This window comes from Elephas maximus, chromosome 8 (genome assembly GCF_024166365.1).
Source record: "Elephas maximus indicus isolate mEleMax1 chromosome 8, mEleMax1 primary haplotype, whole genome shotgun sequence".
Classification (NCBI taxonomy): Eukaryota; Metazoa; Chordata; class Mammalia; order Proboscidea; family Elephantidae; genus Elephas; species Elephas maximus.
Window position 1 is genome coordinate 53,277,588 of NC_064826.1, and position 19,299 is coordinate 53,296,886.

General features: G+C 35.4%; 1 protein-coding gene across 2 annotated transcripts in view; it reads right to left on the minus strand.

Annotated features, from left to right (window-relative positions):
• Nucleotides 1-19,299, minus strand: part of SEMA3E (semaphorin 3E) — a 279,353-nt gene that overhangs the window by 90,981 nt on the left and 169,073 nt on the right. For both annotated transcript variants that reach the window (XM_049893056.1, XM_049893057.1), the window contains exons 2-3: nucleotides 14,536-14,696; nucleotides 266-325 (exon numbers count right to left, since the gene is read on the minus strand). In XM_049893056.1, coding sequence (XP_049749013.1) covers nucleotides 266-325; nucleotides 14,536-14,696 — 221 coding nt within the window. The remainder of the gene's footprint in view (nucleotides 1-265; nucleotides 326-14,535; nucleotides 14,697-19,299) is intronic.

Here is a 19,299-nt window from a genome sequence, read left to right on the forward strand (position 1 = left end):
CTTCAAATTAAAAAATTACCTGCAATTATTTTTCTCCCAAATACCCAAGAAATATATGTTAGTGTAAGAAATTTATAGATATTAGTTGAACAAAATATAATAAAACACTCTAGCTCTACGTTGAGATTATTTACAGAAATTTTTTTCTTCATGAATTAAATTGCGTGTAGCTTTTTTAAGAGCAAATAAAACTTTAGTGAGGCAGTTGTTTGTGGTTAACTAGGGATATAATTGATTTGTTTGATTTACAAGGAATAATACTTACTGCATCTTTTCCCTTCATTATGCATTCTTCTGTTTTTAGTGCTGTACTAGGCCAGTGTATCTGAAACAAAAGATAATGTACTATTATGGCAACTGCATATAAAAACAAACCAACTGAAAAACCATTTCGTTCATATCCTACAACTCAGGAATTTTCATTTTCTCATTATTTGCATAATTAAGAAACCTGCCTCTGAGCTTTTGTTTCATGCTCAATCTTATTTTAATATCATTTTGAGGGTTCATGTTAAGTCTCAGCTCATCAGTGCCTGACCACACTTAAGCCAGCCTTTCCTTCTGCTTACCCTGTGGTCACCTCTGCCTTCTACTCTTTCTCCTGAACCTGTTTGTGCCTCCAGCGCAGGCACCTCAATGAATTCTTTACCACTTCCTCATCTTTACCACTTAGCACAAAACCTGGTGTGTGGTGGACTCTTGGTCAAGTTTGCCGCATCAAAGGATTAAAGAATGAACACCTTTTTGATTTCTTATTTAAAATGTATCACCCAGTAGTAAATCACACTACATCTTTGATTATTTTCATAACATTATTTAACTTTACTAGCTTCCAAATTGGTTTGAAAAGTTTTCTTCCTTGAAAAGAGAGAATATATATATATATATTTTTTTTTTCCATCTTTACTAGTATCTAGCACTTTTCTGGGACTGCAGGCAGAAATCAATAAACACCTGGTGACGGATTCCACAAAATGCTAACAGTGGAATTTATTTTCTTTATGAAAGAAATTGCTTTATCATTTTTCCCCCAGGCTGCTTCTGTTCTTTTTGCTTAAATTATGTGGTTAATCATAATATGAGCCAGACATTGTGCTAAGACATTTTGTTTGTTTTACAGACTCATATGCAGAAGTATGAGTTTGTTATACTACTCAGTTTGTAACTCATTATCATAAGTGGTCTTGAAAGGTGCCTATCTTATATATACTTGTTTGTATGTGTTACTATAAAGTGCTCATTACTGCTTTTTGTGCATATATTTTTAATTGATGTAAATGGTACTGGATTATATATCTCATCTGTTTCTTACCTTTTTCACTAAGAAATGAGTTTTTAAGATCTCTCCATATTCCTATGAATACATCAGTCTGCTGCCTCTAATCATTTTTAATAGTCACGATATGGATCCTTCACATTTTCTTATGTACTCTCTCAGTGATAGGAACTTAGATTGCCTCCAAATCTATACCACATCAACCACTGCTACATCTTTGTACATGTCCCTTTGGTATCTGTATAGTGTCAGCATATATTGAATCTGTGAATGTGGTACAAAACTGCTCTCCAGAATGGCAGCATGTCTATATTCCACCAGTAATCCTATATCCTCATGTCCTCACCAACAATACTATTGGTTCTCTAACTTTTTGTGCTGCAACTCATGGTGATCTTATATATAACAGAGTAAAACATTGCCTGGCTCTGGACCATCTTTACGATTGTTGGTATGTTTGAGGCCATTGTTGTAGCTACTGTGTCAATCCATCTCATTGAGGGTTTTCCTCATTTTTGTTGGCCCTTTACAAAAAAAATAAAGTAAAGGTTTTACTTTACAAAACATAATGTCATTTTCTGTCCGTTTGTTGCACTGTGATGGCTTGCAGGTTGCTATGATACTGGAAACAACACCACTGGCATTTCAAATACCAGCAGAGTGATGCATGGTGGACAGTTTTCAAAGGAGCTTCTAGACTAAGACATAGAAGGAAGAAAGATTTATCAATCTACTTCCAAAAATTAGCCAATGAAAATCCTATAAATCTTCCCCTTAAGGGCCCTATTATCCTTCCTTGGTATCTCTCCACTCCCTCAACCCACCCTCATGCCCTAGTGAACACATCGTTTAATTTTTTTTAATTAGTGGCCAACAATCGAAATTGTGTAATTTCACATAAAAATCCAGACTTCTGGTTTCCCTAGAAACATCTGAAGACAAGTAACAGTGGGAATGCATTGTTGTGTGATAAGACTTAAAGTTTGATATTTTCTTTCAATGGGGTAGGCACTTTCTTATATGCTCGAATTTTCTTTCACTTACTTGGCTCCTATAGGCATTTTAGTTTTTGACATCTGTTGGATATGTTTGACTCCCAAATATGGTAATGATTTAATGATTGTGTTTCAAGCTGTGGTCATAAAATATCAGGTAAGGCATTTATATGCCAGAAGTGGAAGAAACTAGCTTGTCATTTAATTCACACACTATGTAGCCAAAGCCAGTACCTAGTACATAAAAATATTGGAAATTTATAAAGGTTGTGATAATATCATTATACTATGATGAACCTCATATGATTAGATTTTTCACAGGAGTAAGGATTCTATGATTTAAATTATAAATATAAAATATTACTTTGATTTTCTTATTAGTTTAATGGACCCCCAAAGAGTTTCTCACTAATAATATTCAGCATTCGGTGTCCATTTGCTTTCATAGGGTAGCGTATAAACTTTTGAATAGAAACATGTGAGTTTTTTTATGTAGCAACACAAGAAAAAAGATGAAGAAAGAAAGAAAAAAAAAAAGGTAGGAATATCAAAGAAAACAAACCCAAAGGCCAAAATCATGTACATAATATCCTAGAACTGATGGTCTTGATTTTAGCACTAAATCCACCAGTGAATCACGTATAATGCAGGAAAGACATCACAAAAATACAAATTAAATAAAGGATCATCTATCATTTGCAAAGATTTTCATGGTTAATTCACTTATCAACATGAATAAATTAGAGGACGCATCATCCATAATTCGGGATAATGCTTTATGTTCTCAGCAAACTTATGACATGCAGGGCTCTTTTTTTCAAATCTTAGTATCCTTCCTTATTCATTTTTTTTGCTTATATAAAATGATGACTTATTGAAACTGTCTTTCCATAGTTCCTAAGTACTACACAACTCAATTAGTTCTCTGAAAAAATTTACCAAGTTCGGCTTTTTAATGTTGAAATAGTATCCAGGTCATTGAAAAAAAACCTCAACATATTATCCTGTATTCCTCTAAATCATTGTTTCATAACATTTATTTCCAGGACTATTTAAACACCCTGTTTGGGAGGAGGAAACCCTGGTAGCATAGTGGTTAAGAGCTATGGCTGCTAACCAAAAGGTCGGCAGTTCAAATCCACCAGGCTCTCCTTGGAAACCATATGGGGCAGTTCTACTCTGTCCTTATAGGGTCACTGTGAGTCGGAATCGACTCAACGGCAATGGGTTTGGGTTTTTTTGTTTGTTTGTTTGGTTGGTTTGGGAGGAAATTCTCCATAGTGTTTCTAAACATCTTGTGACAGCTTTTTGTCCCAGGCTATCTTTTCAAAAGGCAGCCCTGGTGGTGCAGTGGTTAAAGTGCTTGGCTGCTAACTAAGAGGTTGGTGATTCAAATTCATCAGCTGCTCTGTGGGAGAAAGATGTCGTAATCTGCTTCCATAAGGATTACAGCCTTGGAAATCATATGGGACAGTTCTACTCTGTCTTATAGGGTCACTATTAGTCAGAATCAACTTGATGGCAGTGCGTATCTTTTCAAATAAGCTTGAAAGGTAGAGACAGACTTTCCTTCCAGGGTAAAGGGCACAATGGTTTCCTGTCCAGGAAAATAATGTCTCCCCCGGGGCAAAGATTAGGGAGGCTTGCTAGCAGCCACCTTATAATATTGAAGAGGGGGTTAGTTCCTGAGCCCAGGGTTTCTCAGTTGTGACCCATATCCATCGTGTGCACAGCATCTACCTGGGCTACTCTGTATTGCCCCTCTACGAAACTTGGGTGGCAAGGGAACTGATGGAAACAGGAAGCTCAAGCTGTCTGCTGTGATGTGAGTTATAAGTCCTTTGTCTCTGACCCAGGAGTCTCATATCTTCTACCAGACTAACTTGAATGCAAGGTAAAAATCTTAGAACCTTCACAGTTCTTGATACACATAAAAAAATATGTCTGTGATGATGAAGACAAGAAAAAGCTTTTCTAGGATTCTTGGAATATACATTGTTCCTAATATTGTATATTCCTAATAAGGGCAATTGTTTAGGATTACTGAAACTATTCTTTCAGATACATTTCACAAAGTATTCCACAACAAAACTTTCTCTGATATCTTTTTCAATAGAAAATATTTTTCCCTCCTTTGATTCTCCATAGTGTTCGTCTCGCTTTCTCTACCTAAGATTATAATGATCCGTGTACTTAATTTTAGAGCTCTTATTAGAGGCCAAAGCAGTGACTTATTTCATCTCTAACAATGCCTGCCTGGCACCATGCCTTAACCACAGTCCCTGTTTATTCAATATCTGTTGATTGACTTGTATTAATCAACATACACTTATCACATTCTTTGTAAGTTGATGAACTAAAGGGGCTTATACTAAAGTTTAAGGGATAAGATTTATTCACATGAAAATGTTGCATCAAGTGTCAAGCAAATGAGACAAGTAATAATTTCTAGTTTAATCAGGGAAGAAATCTTTAAGGATATTGGCAATAACCAAAGCAATAGCCTTTGAAAGACTGGGAGGATTTCTGAGGGGAGAGAAAAGGATCTACTCATATCACTCTGGGGATATACAAGGGAGAGAGGCAGAGGATTAAATTATAAATGCTCACCATAGTAAAGTCCAACACATGGGAATGCTTCAAGGGGAACAAAATAATTATAGGTTTTACAACGTTTTGCTGTTTTTTTTTTTTTTTTTTAAACATGGTTTAACAGGTTCAGGACTGCATCCAAATTTTCACTTAGGTGAGAAAAGATGACAAAGAAAGAACCGAATGGAAATGGAAAGTTTTTTGTTAAAGCCAAATGCATAAATGTTCTGCCAAGCTAGTAAGGGAAATGATTTTCCTCATTTGTTTTGGCAGTCAGGATATCTTTTGGTTCTGTTCCAGAGTTCAGTATCAACTAAAACCCATAAAATTAAGCTATTTATTCTGCACAAAACATTTTTAAAAGCAGTTAAACAACAGGGTGTAATGTTACCTCCAAATTCTTGGAATCAAAAAAGGGACAAAAAGCAAGAGGCTAAATACACATCAATTCATCACAACACCCCTTACAATATAATTTAATCATCCCACTGCACATTAACAGGCCATTTACTATTCTTGCATATCTCAATGGAGAAAAATAAAATAAAAAATAAATTACATAGCAATTTTTTCTGGACTCCCTATTGAGTCTCGTAATTATACCAGGATTAAGGATTTAACAGCTTATTATTACAAGACATTATGACACTCAGAAATTTAAAAGAGCAAGAACAAATGAACGAAGATGGAGTAATTTAACTGTCTAAAAAAAAGATCAATTCCTTTTAATTTTTTGAAAAATTAAAAGGAAGGATCCAGTTAATATTCTATCTTCATGAGATATGTGACTAAGACTCATTATTATAATTCCATCCAATATACATTTCCTAATTCTATTATTCTAATGGCAAATGTTTGTTTAAATTTTGGCTTTTCTTTTTTACATTTTATACCTGTAGCCAGTACCAGTATCCATTAATGTTTATTTCAATTATATATCCTATAAATATCATTAGAAGCAAGAAAATATATTTTGAATATAACACATTAAAGGAGTCCTAATGGCCTGTAAATGGTAGTCTTTAACCTGACATATGTTATCTGTCTTAGTGTTTAAGCCTTTATACTTAATTATAATGACTGTCATTATTCAAACAGTTTATATGCTAGAATTATAATCTTTTGGCCTATAGACAAGATTTATATTTGAAAGGCTTATGACCCAAAGCGTCTGAACTAGAACAATATTATAACTACATAAACTTTATTGGTTTGATGCATGTTCTTTTTATGGGTGAAATTTACTCAAATGCTATCGTTAATGTGAGATGTCATCTGACATTTTATGCAAATTATATTTTAATGATTTTTTCCTGCTCAATAAAAAATTAAATTCATTTTTAAAATCAAGAATTTTTTCACCTTTAACAGAATATAGTTTAATAGTGAAAAGTATAAATATTTTTATAAGCAGAGTGACCTAACAGAGTTATCATTATCTACAGACATCCAAATTAAGTTGTATAATTTTAACTTAAAATAAGAATGATAAGAATAATTTTAGGGAAAAAACAGCTGAAATCAGAAGCTTAGAAGCTATGAAACAAAGCTGATTAAACTGAAAGTTTATCACTAAATATTGAATTTTCTAAAAATTCCCATCAAATATAATTTAAATAAGTAAATATATCCATTTTTTATTTCTTATAGTATGGAAAAAAGAAAATGTTATGCCTAAAATACTAAATACTATTTAGTATTTTCCAAAGAATCAAACTGATTTTTTTCAGGATGTCTTAGTAATTCTCAAATATGCAGATTGCAAGTAGCTATAGAGAGAACCCTGGTGGAACCCTGGTGGCATAGTGGCTAAGTGCTACTTAGAGAGAGAACATAGATAAACTAATCTCTGACCTGTAGGCTTCACCAGACTGCCAAAGATGTCTATGATACACAAAAAATTTAAGAAACCTTATGATAAACTGCATTTGTTGCTAACTTTGTAGAGAGAGGGCAAATGATAGTATAGAAGAGAGAACATATATCAAATCATGTGGAAGAAGGAGCTTTCCACAAAAGGAAAAAGAGTGCCCCCACTGTAACAAGGAGGGAGGTAGAAAAAGCCCATGCAGAAACAGTGGACTTGGTAATGGGAGAGTGAGGATCAACCTGTCCAATGGCTTCTATTTTCTAAATAAAGTTAAATATCAAGGTTATTCATCTTCCCTAGAGAGATCATCAGGACTAATCCATCACGACATATCCCTGTTTACTATAGTCCCCATGGTAAGCCCCAGTCCCCCAGGTCAACAATCTATACCAGGACTCATATCCCCATAAGTCTCTGTACAGCCCCTAATCTGACCCCACCCTTCGCAAACTTCTCAAATCCTTCCGTTAAATCCTCTGGATCAACTGATCTCTCATTAGGAAAATCCCCTGTAACTTCAACCTCTTTTTTGAATGTTCCTTTACCTCCTTGCTCTAATTAAAACCAGATTGTCCCCTGAGACTACCGTTTCCCTAACAACCTTCCCAAATGGTGATGGCTATTTTTCTCTAAACTCACATGTAAGGCAAATGTTTTATGGATCCTTCTTGCCTCTTCCCAACTAATTTCCTCTCTGTGAACTCCTTTATCTAATAAAGGTTTAAGACAAAAGAATAAAAATAAAAACCTAGCTATTTTGAAACTCATGTGATCATATCTGCTACCCTTCCTTTTTGCAGCCACCTACCATCATCCTTTACTACTCCCTTCTCACTAATTCAAGATTTTTTTTTTTTTTCACTTAGATTACTGTCTTTCTCTTCACAAAGATGATTCATCCATCATCACCCTGGCCAATCGATGCCCTGTTCTCCTGTCTTTCAGTGATCTGGTCCTTCAGATCAACCTCAGCCACACACTTTATGTTACTGCTTTAGCCCTGCATTATCCAGTACGTTGGTCATGAGCCACAGTTGGTTATTGAGTTTTGAAACATGGCTAATGGAGCATTTTATTTGGAAGTTTTCTCTAATATCACCTTCACATAATAGCTTTTTCTAACTAGTACGGCAACCTCTTTACTCTCTTCTTATGCTGCTTTATTTTTCCTCACAATACTTTTCACCACTTGGTATTATGTTGTTGTTAGTAGCCACTGAGTCAATTTCAACTCATGGTGACCCCATGTGTTACAGAGTAGAACTGCTCCATAAGGTTTTCTTTGCTATAATCTTAATAGAAGCAGATCCAAACCCAAAACCAAACCCAGTGTCATCAAGTCGATTCCGACTCATAGTGACCCTGTAGGACTGAGTAGAACTGCCCCATAGACTTTCCAAGGAGCGCCTGGTGGATTCAAACTGCTGACCCTTTGGTTAGCAGCTGTAGCACTTAACCACTATGCCACCAGGGTTTCTGAGAAACAGATCACCAGGCCTCTTCTTCTGCTGGGTGGATTCTAACTGCCAACCTTTAGGTTAGCAGTCCAGAGTAAATATAAACTGTTTGTGTAACCAAGTGACTTCACCAGGAATACATATTATTGAATTTTTGGCAGTATTTGTTAATGTTATATAATTGCATATATCCTGTTGTGAAATAATAATGTTATTAAAATTATAATCAAATAAATAAAATTAAAAATAAATGAATATAAAATACAGTTGCTCTGGTAGTGAGATACTGGCACAGGGATAAACAAATAGATCAGGGAAGACTGTGAGGAAAGTGGATCAAGTAGGCCAATGGAAGAATTGTTGGAGAGTATCCACTCTCCACATACACTGCTGGAAGGAGTCTAACTTTGTATAATCACTGTTAGAACACTATTTGGTTATTACCTTGCACAGGTGAACATTAGCACAGCCTATAAGCAGTAATTCCACTCCTGAATATATGCCCTCAAGGTATTCCTGCATATGTAGAGCAAGAGATATTTACTAAAATGACCACAGCAACACAGACAAAGCAAAATACTGAAAACCATCTAACTGACCCATGAACAGCGAATGGATAAGTAAATTGTGCTATATTCATGGAACATATTACACACAAGTCAAAGTAATAAGAGCGAATATATAGTGCTTATTTATTCTTGGCACTTTACATATATTTATACATTTTTATTCTCAGGGAAAACTAATATTATCCTCTCTTACAAATGAGGAAACGGAGGCAAAAAGAGGTTAAGGAACTTGTCCAATGTTATAAGTGCAGAGCCAGGATTTGAACCTAGGGCTGATTTATGCTCCTAATTCACGATTTTATCTCTATAGTAAATGAACTGTAGTTACAATGATTGAATTAAAGAAATAATATTGAATAGAACAATTTTCAAAAGGCATGTCCCACAAGACTGCATAAAATAGGATATCACTTTTACATAGCTCAAAACAAGCAATACTAAACAATATGCTTTATAGGGACAAATTCATATACGATCAAATAATTTTAGAAAATAAAAACAAAGAAAGGATAAACATGGAAAATAGGGTAGAAATCGCCTCTGGGCAAGAGATGGCATGTGGAAAGAAAGAGAAAGGAGACAAAAGTAGCCTCACTGGTGATATTCTCATTGTTAAGTTGGGTAGTGGGTTCAAAGGTCTTTATTTTTATTATCATGCTTTATGTTTTAATTTTTATATTCTTTTATGTATAAGATAGTACATTTCAAATTATGTTAAAAACTAAGAAATAAATAGGAAATGACAAAGTGGAGAAAATAGGCTTTGGCTATTCTTTCAAGGTATTTCATCCCATGAGAAGGCAAGAGGGACGTGGTATCACCAGGTGGATAGATGGTTAAGGGAGGATTCATGGATTGATTGATTATGGAAGGGTCTGGATCCTGCTTATGGAATTATGGACTAGACTTAGTGGTTCAACAGGGGATGGTTTTGCCCTAATGGGATATCTGCCAATGTCTGGAGACATTTTTGATGTCATGATTGGAGTGTCAGAGGCGGGATGCTACTGGCATCTACTGAGTAGAGACCAAAAATGCTGCTAAATATCCTACGATTCACAGGACAGCCCCACTCCCAACAAAGAATCATCCAAAATTTCAATATAGCAGCTATCAAGAAGCCTGGGGTTAGGGAAAGCAAATCAGGAAAGATTAAAAATATAAGAGGGAGCAAACAATTGAGGGAGCAAGGTACAAGGTGAGACAGAAGGAGAGCCTGGCCCACGAGAAGACACAACACTTTTCAAAACTTAGTATGAGAGAATTGACCTTCATTCTTAAACAGAATGTCTATGAAATAGACCTCATTCTAAATCTTGCTGCTACTGAAAACAAACACAAAGGGACTATTTAGAGTTTTATTGCTAACCATTCTGTGGAAACAGGCAAGAAAAGTACAAAATAACAAACGCAGGTGGAGTGAAGTTGCCTCAGAGCTAATGAAGCTTAAGCCTCAGGGCTCTTCATTAGCACCTGCCCCTTCTATTTTTTTTTTTTTTTTTTTTCCTTCTATAGCCCTGGGAGGTGCCTTAGCAATTTTGAAATTTATGAATTTGAATTAATTATATTTCTTGAGGTGGTCCCCCAAATAATATAAGTTTCAGATCCCAAAAAATGAGGATTTACCCTTGAGTGCAGGAAAGTTATTAAATTTAATAGTTTTTATAGCTACTTTCCTTGACATCCTTGCTAGATGGTACCCTGAAGCTCCAATGGCCATATACTACTATATTTTGTTCCCTAAGATGCAGTTCATAAAACAGCATCACACCCCAGGTCTCCTGCCCTTATATAGTTTTCACAGGTCATTTCCTCCATAAAAGCCAGTTTTTCTAGTATTAAAGGCCTGAGGGTACAATTAAGCCAAAACAATAAATGAGAATAAGTAAGAAATTCAATTTTCCCTGCTCTGAAAGGGAGTCAACGTTAGAGTGGGAAGCTGCTGTCTGCTCCAAGTTCCACATAGGAATCAAGAGCTCAGGAAAACTGTTATGATTTGGTGTGTATAAGAGTCACCTAGGAAGCTTGTTACAAATGTGAATTCCTGGGCCCTACTCCATTAGAGGAAACCCTGGTGGCATAGTGGTTAAGTGCTACAGCTGATAACCAAAGGGTCAGCAGTTCGAATCCGCCAGGCGCTCCTTGGAAACTCTATGGGGCAGTTCTACTCTGTCCTATTGGGTCACTATGAGTCGGGATCGACTCGACTGCACTGGGTTTGGTTTTTTTTTTTTTTTTACTCCATTAGAGTCATGGGATCCTGGCCGAAGGAAGAAAATTTAAGAACTATTTTCTTTGTGCAAAGACACTTAATCTTTCTGGGTGCCAGATCCTTTGGGGGATCTATTAATATCAATATACTCAAAATTTTTATATAATTTCTTGGCATTTATGAATTCACTTGGGCTCCAAGAGGTCGATATAGGGCCCCCATACTTATAGCCCATAGCTTAGATAGTTCTTCACAGAAAAATCAGAATTAAGCTCACTGAGAGAAAAAGAGTCATGTGGAACACCCAAAGTTAGGGCTAAAGTTGGAAAAAGATCAGTCAAGAAATGAAAGAGAAACTCATTGACTGTCTTAGAAATAGCCCTTCAGTTGAAGCATCAATTATCACAATCATTAAATGGGTCCTGGCATTTATCAGGAGTGGGGACAGATAGGATTTATAAATACACACATACAAATGCACACATATACATTACTATGTGTTTGTGTACGTGTGTGTGTATATATATACCTACACACACGTATGTATACATATGCATATATATTAATATGCATTTGCATGTTATATATGCGTTTGCATATATATACATATGTGTGTATAAAAAAACCCAATGCCGCATACATATATACACATATATAAAAAGAGAGATCAATTTGCATATGTTTAAAGTCAAAAGAGAACTAACTATAGAGAAAAGTAAAATTAAAGATGCTAGAAAGGGAAGACTTAGGGTGAAATATAATATTTTCTTCCACTCCATCCTGCAACTACTAAAGTGATAGTAAAAGAATTAAAAAGGCATAATCCAAAAAGCACAAGTAGAACTTGAGTGGAGACGCCAAAGTAATATCAGCAACATTTTAGAGGTTTTAAATCACAGGGACAATTGTTGACTGGCTTTGCACACTAGAAAAAGATAAAATCAGTAATTGCCTGCAAGGTGAGGGGAGTCAATAAACAAGCTGATTCATGAACCAGAACTTCAAAATTTCCAGGGAATTAGAGGCTAAGGGTACCTATGAGCATGGCAGTAGAACTTCAAAATTTCCAGGGAATTAGAGGCTAAGGGTACCTATGAGCATGGGTGTGGGTGAAATCGAGAGGAGTGGTTCAAGGTCTGTATGATTAGCAGTTTGGCCAGACAACTTGAGAAAAACCCTATAAAATGTAAAACAGTGTCCAAAAAATAGCAACAAAAAATAATGCAAAGCAAAAAACAAACAAGAATAAAGAAATCACAAGGATTAGAGAAAAAGTCTAATACAACTGTGATAAATATACTAAACATGATAAGGGATGGTACTATATTTATGGGGGAAAAAAACACAAGCTGCTATACAAAATTCAAAGCTTAAAGGAAACTGGATATATAAAGTAAATGATAGAATCATTGGGCAATGGAATTCATTTGTTAAAAAATCTTCCCAAATATGGAACAAAAAGACAAGAAAGAAAATTTCTTGTTAAAGCTTAAAGGAAACTGGATATATAAAGTAAACAATAGAATCATTGGGCAATGGAATTCATTTGTTAAAAAATCTTCCCAAATATGGAACAAAAAGACAAAGAGAAGCAAAAACCAGAGAGCAAACAAGAACATCAGAAGATCAATCCTGATGGTACAAATTTGAATAACAGGAGTCCCAGAAAGACAAGGGAAGAAAAAATATGAAAGAAATAATACAAAAACATTTTCTAGAACTGAAAGGCCTGTTGTTTCCTAGCACAGTGTATGAAAAAAAAAAAAAGATGCATGCTAAAAGAAATATGAGAAAATTTTTGAACACAGGAATTAAAGAGAGGATTCTAAATTCATGGGGTCAGGTGTAAGGGTGTGGGGTGTTAGGAAAACAGGTTGTGTACAAAACTAAAATGAGAATGGCCCCAGACTTCTCAGCATCTATTTTGGGAGTTGGCAAACAACGAAGCAACATCTTCAAATTTCTGAAGCAAATTATTTTCAACCAAGAATATTATAACCACCCATCAATTATGCATGAAGTTTGGCTAATAATATTTTCAAATTTACAAAACTCGAAATTTTACTTTGAACCTGTCTTCAATAAGCTAGTAGAAGATACAATTCAGCAAAATGGCAGACTAAACTCAGAAAGAGAAGAAGCTATGGGACCTGGGAAGCTGAAATTCTATACAAGTGGGTGCTCAAGCGAATGCTCCAGGATGATGGTGAAGCTAAACTCCAAGACAAGAAGACCAGGAACAATATCTCTTACTAAAAACCAAAAAACATGGAACTGCTAGAAACTAATGAGTTTTACTATATTGAGAGGAGTAGCAGAACTCCAGTAGAGTTTAGTGAAAAATCGGTGAAAGTAACATAAAAATCTAATAAGCAAATAAATGGAAAAATCTAGAGATTTGTAATCTCAAGAAAAAAAAGAAAATTTTAAAGAGAAAAAATATGATAAATGTACCTTATGTGGGTCATCAGTGAATACTATTTTCCTAACTATTAAAAATGTAAATGTTTAATTATTATTTAACCAGGAATTGTGGTCTAATGATATTGCGCACATGGGGGACATGGTTGGGGGACTGCTAGATAAGTATGGTACACAGATGTCTTGGCTGTAGCACTGCAAGAGAAGAAAGTTGAAATCTTCATTCCTTTTACAAAAAGTCAACAGACATTGTCTAAAATCAAAGATATCAAGGAAGAAAACAGCATGAACGTTATGTTAAAATACACAGTAAAGAGCCACAAGAAATCGCAATAAGAGTTTAAAATGATTTTTTCCAGAAATTAGGAGCTGGCAAGGATAAATGAATGTTGTTTTTCATCAAAATATTTTTTTAAAATGTCTTTAAAAAATATAGACATGATTATTTTGACAATAATAATAATAAATTATAAAGGAAGTAACTACATAACACATACATTTATGCCAAAAATACTTTGGTCTAAATATTTCAGCAAATTCTGTGTAAAACTGATATGGGCCTGAAACATTTTTAGCTCAATTCAACTCTGCGTAAGTATAGACTATAAGAACCATTTTTCACCTGTCTATATTTAACCATTTCTCCAAGATTTTGGTTACTTGCCTATTCTACATCATACTTTAATCTGCCAAGTTTATGGAGCATCCACCTGAATTAGTGATATTACCCATAAAACTACATGAGTTAAGTTATGTCAAGGTCACATATCCATATTTCTTCAAGCTTGGATTTTGGAGTCAATAAAGCCCAGAGGGTCTGCTGGTGATTCAACATGCTCCAAACCCTGGTCTCAGGACAGTGGGTGTGGTGACAAGGACCATCAGGCAAGAGGAATGCCAGATGCACCAGTCAAAAGTCTTCTGGAGATACAGCGATCAGTTGTGTGGCAGAAAAGTTCATACACAATGATTTACAAGCTTTTCTCAAAATTATTTCATTTTTAATGAATATTTTACTTCAATAAAATATTCAAGTTCAGAATTTTATAGTGGCGACACAATGAAAAAAATAAGCCAAGTTACACTCATGCAAAAAGAAATCTTCCTTTTCTTTCCCCACAATACAGTTTGGTGTTTCCATACCTCTCTGTAGCCATCAGCGATTCTTTCCAAATTGAGAGAATATACAAGGTCCCTGCCTCCCAGGAAGAGTCGCTCTTGATATTCATCCAGCAACATTGTATGGAGATTAAGAAATCTGAAAGGGCTATGAAAGACTGACGTTCTGTTTAGATCCGAGAGCTCTGAAATTCAAAGAGAAACGTACACTAAACACAAGACACAATGCAAATATCTTTATAACATCTTTATAGTTAAATTTTTACTCTTATTGGAATTATATAATTAAACATTCATCTTATCATGAATATAAACACTTTAAAATTTATTTTTCAAAAAGATTAAAAATTTAGGTACAACTGGGAATAAATTTTAGTGTAACCCCCCCCCCAAAAACCCAGTGCCATCGAGTTGATTCCAGCTCATAGCGGCCCTATTGGACAGAGTAGAACCGCCCCACAGAGTTTCCAAGGAGTGCCTGGCAGATTCAAACTGCCGACCCTTTGGTTAGCAGCTGTAGCACTTAACCACTAGACCACCAGGGTTTCCAATTTAAAATCTTTTAGAAGTTTGTAGAATTAAACACTTCACTTATGTAAGATACATGTGTAATTTATCTTGTGAATGTAAGATATGTAGGATAAATATGATATGTAAGATGATGTGGTATCTATCTATATGTAAGAAATATCCTGTATTTAAGTATGTAAGATAGCTGTTCTATGATTTTAGAGATATGTTTTACAGATGAAAATGACATACCAGTCACAATTTTTAATGTAAAGTTCTATTTGGAAAAGTAAGTTTACAGCTCTCCTAAATCTACATGGAATTCTCCAAAAGTGTGCCCATTTAATTCCAGATAAACACCAAGTCAGAAAAAGCTGTTTCTACTTTCAATTGGTTTTGAAAGTCACATCCAAAATCAAATTGTCCAAGTCTGGAAACTATTAGGGTTGTTGATAACACAATGAGGTAACACGTGGTAACATTCAGTACAGTGGGAGATCACCGATAAAAAGGATGATTTGGGCTAGGGTTCACACATTTCATTTTAAAAAGTCAGAATTTGGCAAACCTCGTGTGTGTATATGTGTGTGTGTGTGTGTTAATTTGTTTGATGTATTTCACTGTATACATTTTAGTACTTAAGATTGGTAATATCATATATGAGAGATTTTGATTCTGAGAGAGAATATTACTTCCAAGTCTAAATCCTGAAGGCTGAAGAATTTCTAAATGGGCCCCATGAGAAATATAAACAAGTTAAAAGATAGCTTTATTGTCCAAAGGTCAACGTCTAATGCATTTGACAGAGAATATAGAATCTCAGTAATTAGGACACTAAAACCCAGGTAGCAAAATAAAGGATGACAAATCTAGAATATTTATAAACACTCAGACTCTCCATTTCTGAGAAAAAGAGAGATAAAGTATCTTTTCCCCTCTTTTAACAGTGTATTCCTTCTCTGTATCTCCACTCTAAAACTGTTGATGCTCAAAATTTTTGTACAGTAGGGCTACATTTCAGTGGGCAGCTTGAGAAGACAAAGTATTATAACAACATGTGCAAAGACCTGGAGTTAGAAAAACAAAAAAGGGAGAACACACTCAGCATTTCTCAAGCTGAAAGAACTGAAGGAAAAATTCAGGTCTTGAGTTGAAATATTGAAGGGCTCTATGGACTTTTTTTTTTTTTATGGACAAAAAATTGAACAATGCAGGAAGCATCAAAAGAAGATGGAAGGAATACAAAGCTTCACTGTACCAAAAAGTATCGGTCGGCATTTATCCATTTTAGGAGGTAGCATATGGTCAAGAAGCGACAGTATTGAAGAAAGAAGCCCAAGCTGCACTGAAGGCATTGGCCAAAAAAAAAAAAGTTTCCAGGAAATGACAGAATACCAATGGAGATGTTTCAGCAAACTGATGCAATACTGGAAGTGCTCATTAGTCTATGCCAAGAAATCTGGAAGACAGCTACCGGGCCAACCAATAGGAAGAGAACCATATACGTGCCTATTCCAAAGAAAAGTGATCCAACAGAATGTGGAAATTGTCTAACAATATCATTAATATCACATTCAAGTAAAATTATCCCGAAGATAATTCAAAAAACAGCTGCACCAGTACATGACAGGGAATAGCCAGAAATTCAAGCCAGATTCAGAAGAGGACATGGAACGAGGGAAATCATTGCTGATATCAAATGGATCCTGGCTGAAAGTAGAGAATACCAGAAAAATGTTTACTTGTGTTTTATTGACTATGCAAAGGCATTCAACTGTGTGGATCATAACAAAATTATGAATAATGTTGAAAGAACAAGTTTTACAGAACGCTTAATTGTGCTCATGAAGAACCTTTATACAGACCAAGAAGTAGTTGTTCAAACAGAACAAAGGGGACACTGCTTGGTTTAAAATCAGGAAAGGTGTTTGTCAGGGCTGATTCCTTTCACCACAGTTATTCAATCTGTACACAGAGCAAGTAATACGAGAAACTAGAGTATATGCAGATGAACTCCATATCAGGATTGGAGGAAGGAAGACTCATTAATAATCTGCAGATGATATGCAGATGACACAACTTTGCCTGCTAAAGTAAGGAGGACTTGAAGCACTGATGAAGATCAAAGACTACAGACTTCAGTACGGATTACACCTCAACATAAAGAAAATAAAAATCCTCACAACTGGACCAATAAAGCAACATGATGATAAATAGAGAAAAGACTGAAGTCGTCAAGAATTTCATTTTACAGTCATGCACCGCATAATGTTCATTCAGGCAGCATCCCACCACATATATGTCTGTGGTCCCCGCATCTCTTGACTGTTGTATCGTTATTTCTCTGTTAAATTTTTTCTAGAAAATATTAAGGTGAAGTGCATCATGGCTCCCAAATGCAGCAAAACCAGGGCTAGTGATAGCAGCAGCAAGAGGCAAAGGAGAAGCATCAACTTGGAAGTGAAACAAAAGTTTATCAACATGAAGGTAGAAAATCAATGAATTGCTATTGTTCCTGATTTAGGCATGTCACACTCGACAATCACTATAATCTGCATAAACAAAGAAAAAGTTTCCAAGCTGTTAAAGGATGGGCTGCACTGAAAGTTACAAGGATAATGAAAATGTGAGAGGGACCTGTATCAGGTATGGAGAAATTGCTAATGACATGGATTGAGGACCAAACACAAAAGCGAATCTCTCAGCACTTTGACAATCACTAAGGCACAAGGAGTGCTGGTGGCACAGTGGTCAAGCGTTCGGCTGCTAACCAAAAGGATGGCAGTTTGAATCCCCCAGCTGCTCCTTGGAAACTCTATGGGGTAGTTCTAGTCTGTCCTCTAGGGTCGCGATGAATCAGAATCCACTTGACAGCAACAGGTACTAAGGCACGAAGCTTGCTCGCACAACATCCAGATCGTGTAACATCCTATTTCACAGAACATATTGTGGACGTTAAGGGACGCATGACTGCGCTTGGATCCACAATCAATGCCCATGGAAGCAGCAGTCAAGAAATCAAACAACATATTGCACTGGGCAAATCTGTTGCAAAAGACCTCTTTCAAGTGTTAAAAAGCAAAGATGTGATTAAATGACTATCCTATCAACATACTATTACAATGAAAAATCACTCAAATTACCCACGAAAAACATGAGAATTAAAATACAATAGATGTGTATGGATACAGAATATCCCATAGATTGAAAATCTGGAGAGCCAGGTTCAAGGCTTAGCTTTAACGTTAATACCTACATAACCTTGAACTAAAGAGCCTTGGTGGTACAATGGTTAAGCCTCTGCTGCTAACCAAAAGGTAGGCGGTTTGAACACACCACTGGCTCCACGGGAAAAAATGACTTGGCAATCTGTTGGTGTAAAGATGACATCCTAGGGAACCCTGGGGGGGAAGTTCTACCCTGTCATATATGGCCCGGAGGCGCTGGAATCAATTTGTCAGCACACAACAGCCTCGAACCACCATTTAACCTCTTTAATCTAATCTTTAGATTGGATTCTTCTTATGATAATTATCCTTCCACCTTTAAAATTCTTAGGTCTTTAACTAGATTGTGTTTCTGAAATGCAGGTGATAAAACATAAAAAAAAAAAAAGGCAAATCAAAAATACACATATTTTATAGGATCCTTAAAGTATAGTGCTGTGTGTATCTACATTTTGGAAGCTTAAAAAGTACAGGGAGTGGTTGATAAGCAAGCCTAGATATCACATGTTCCATATTGAAGCTTGCCTAAAGGAAATTAAAAATTAATTTGCAAATGAATTTCATATATTTAAATGATTATAGGGTCAGAACAGAATTTTCCTTAAGTTATACAGAATTCTGAATATTATTTAGCATGATTCATTCATATTGCCTCAGAGTAAACTGACGCCAAGGTATGTTTGGATATATAAAATTCAATATCGTGTACATGCTTTAGACAATATGTCAAGAAGTTTTCATTTCATTTATGAAGATATTTCCTAGAACAATTTCTAGAGTCATTTTTTTTTAAACTTATAAAATCCAAGGAATAGACAGTGGTTTTCTTTGAACATTTTTGCAATATAAGAAAAAGGTAGATGCATTCAATGTTTCTGCAACTCGTGACCCTAATCATTACCATACAGTGGAACAGTGCCAATGGCTGAATTCCTAAGAAGTTCAGACTTGTCAGTAAATATATTATTTTGGAATCATGGCACTAATTAAAACATAGCATTGCAATTTTTTTTTTTTTTTTTGTCTACCTGCCACAGGCATAAATCCTGAT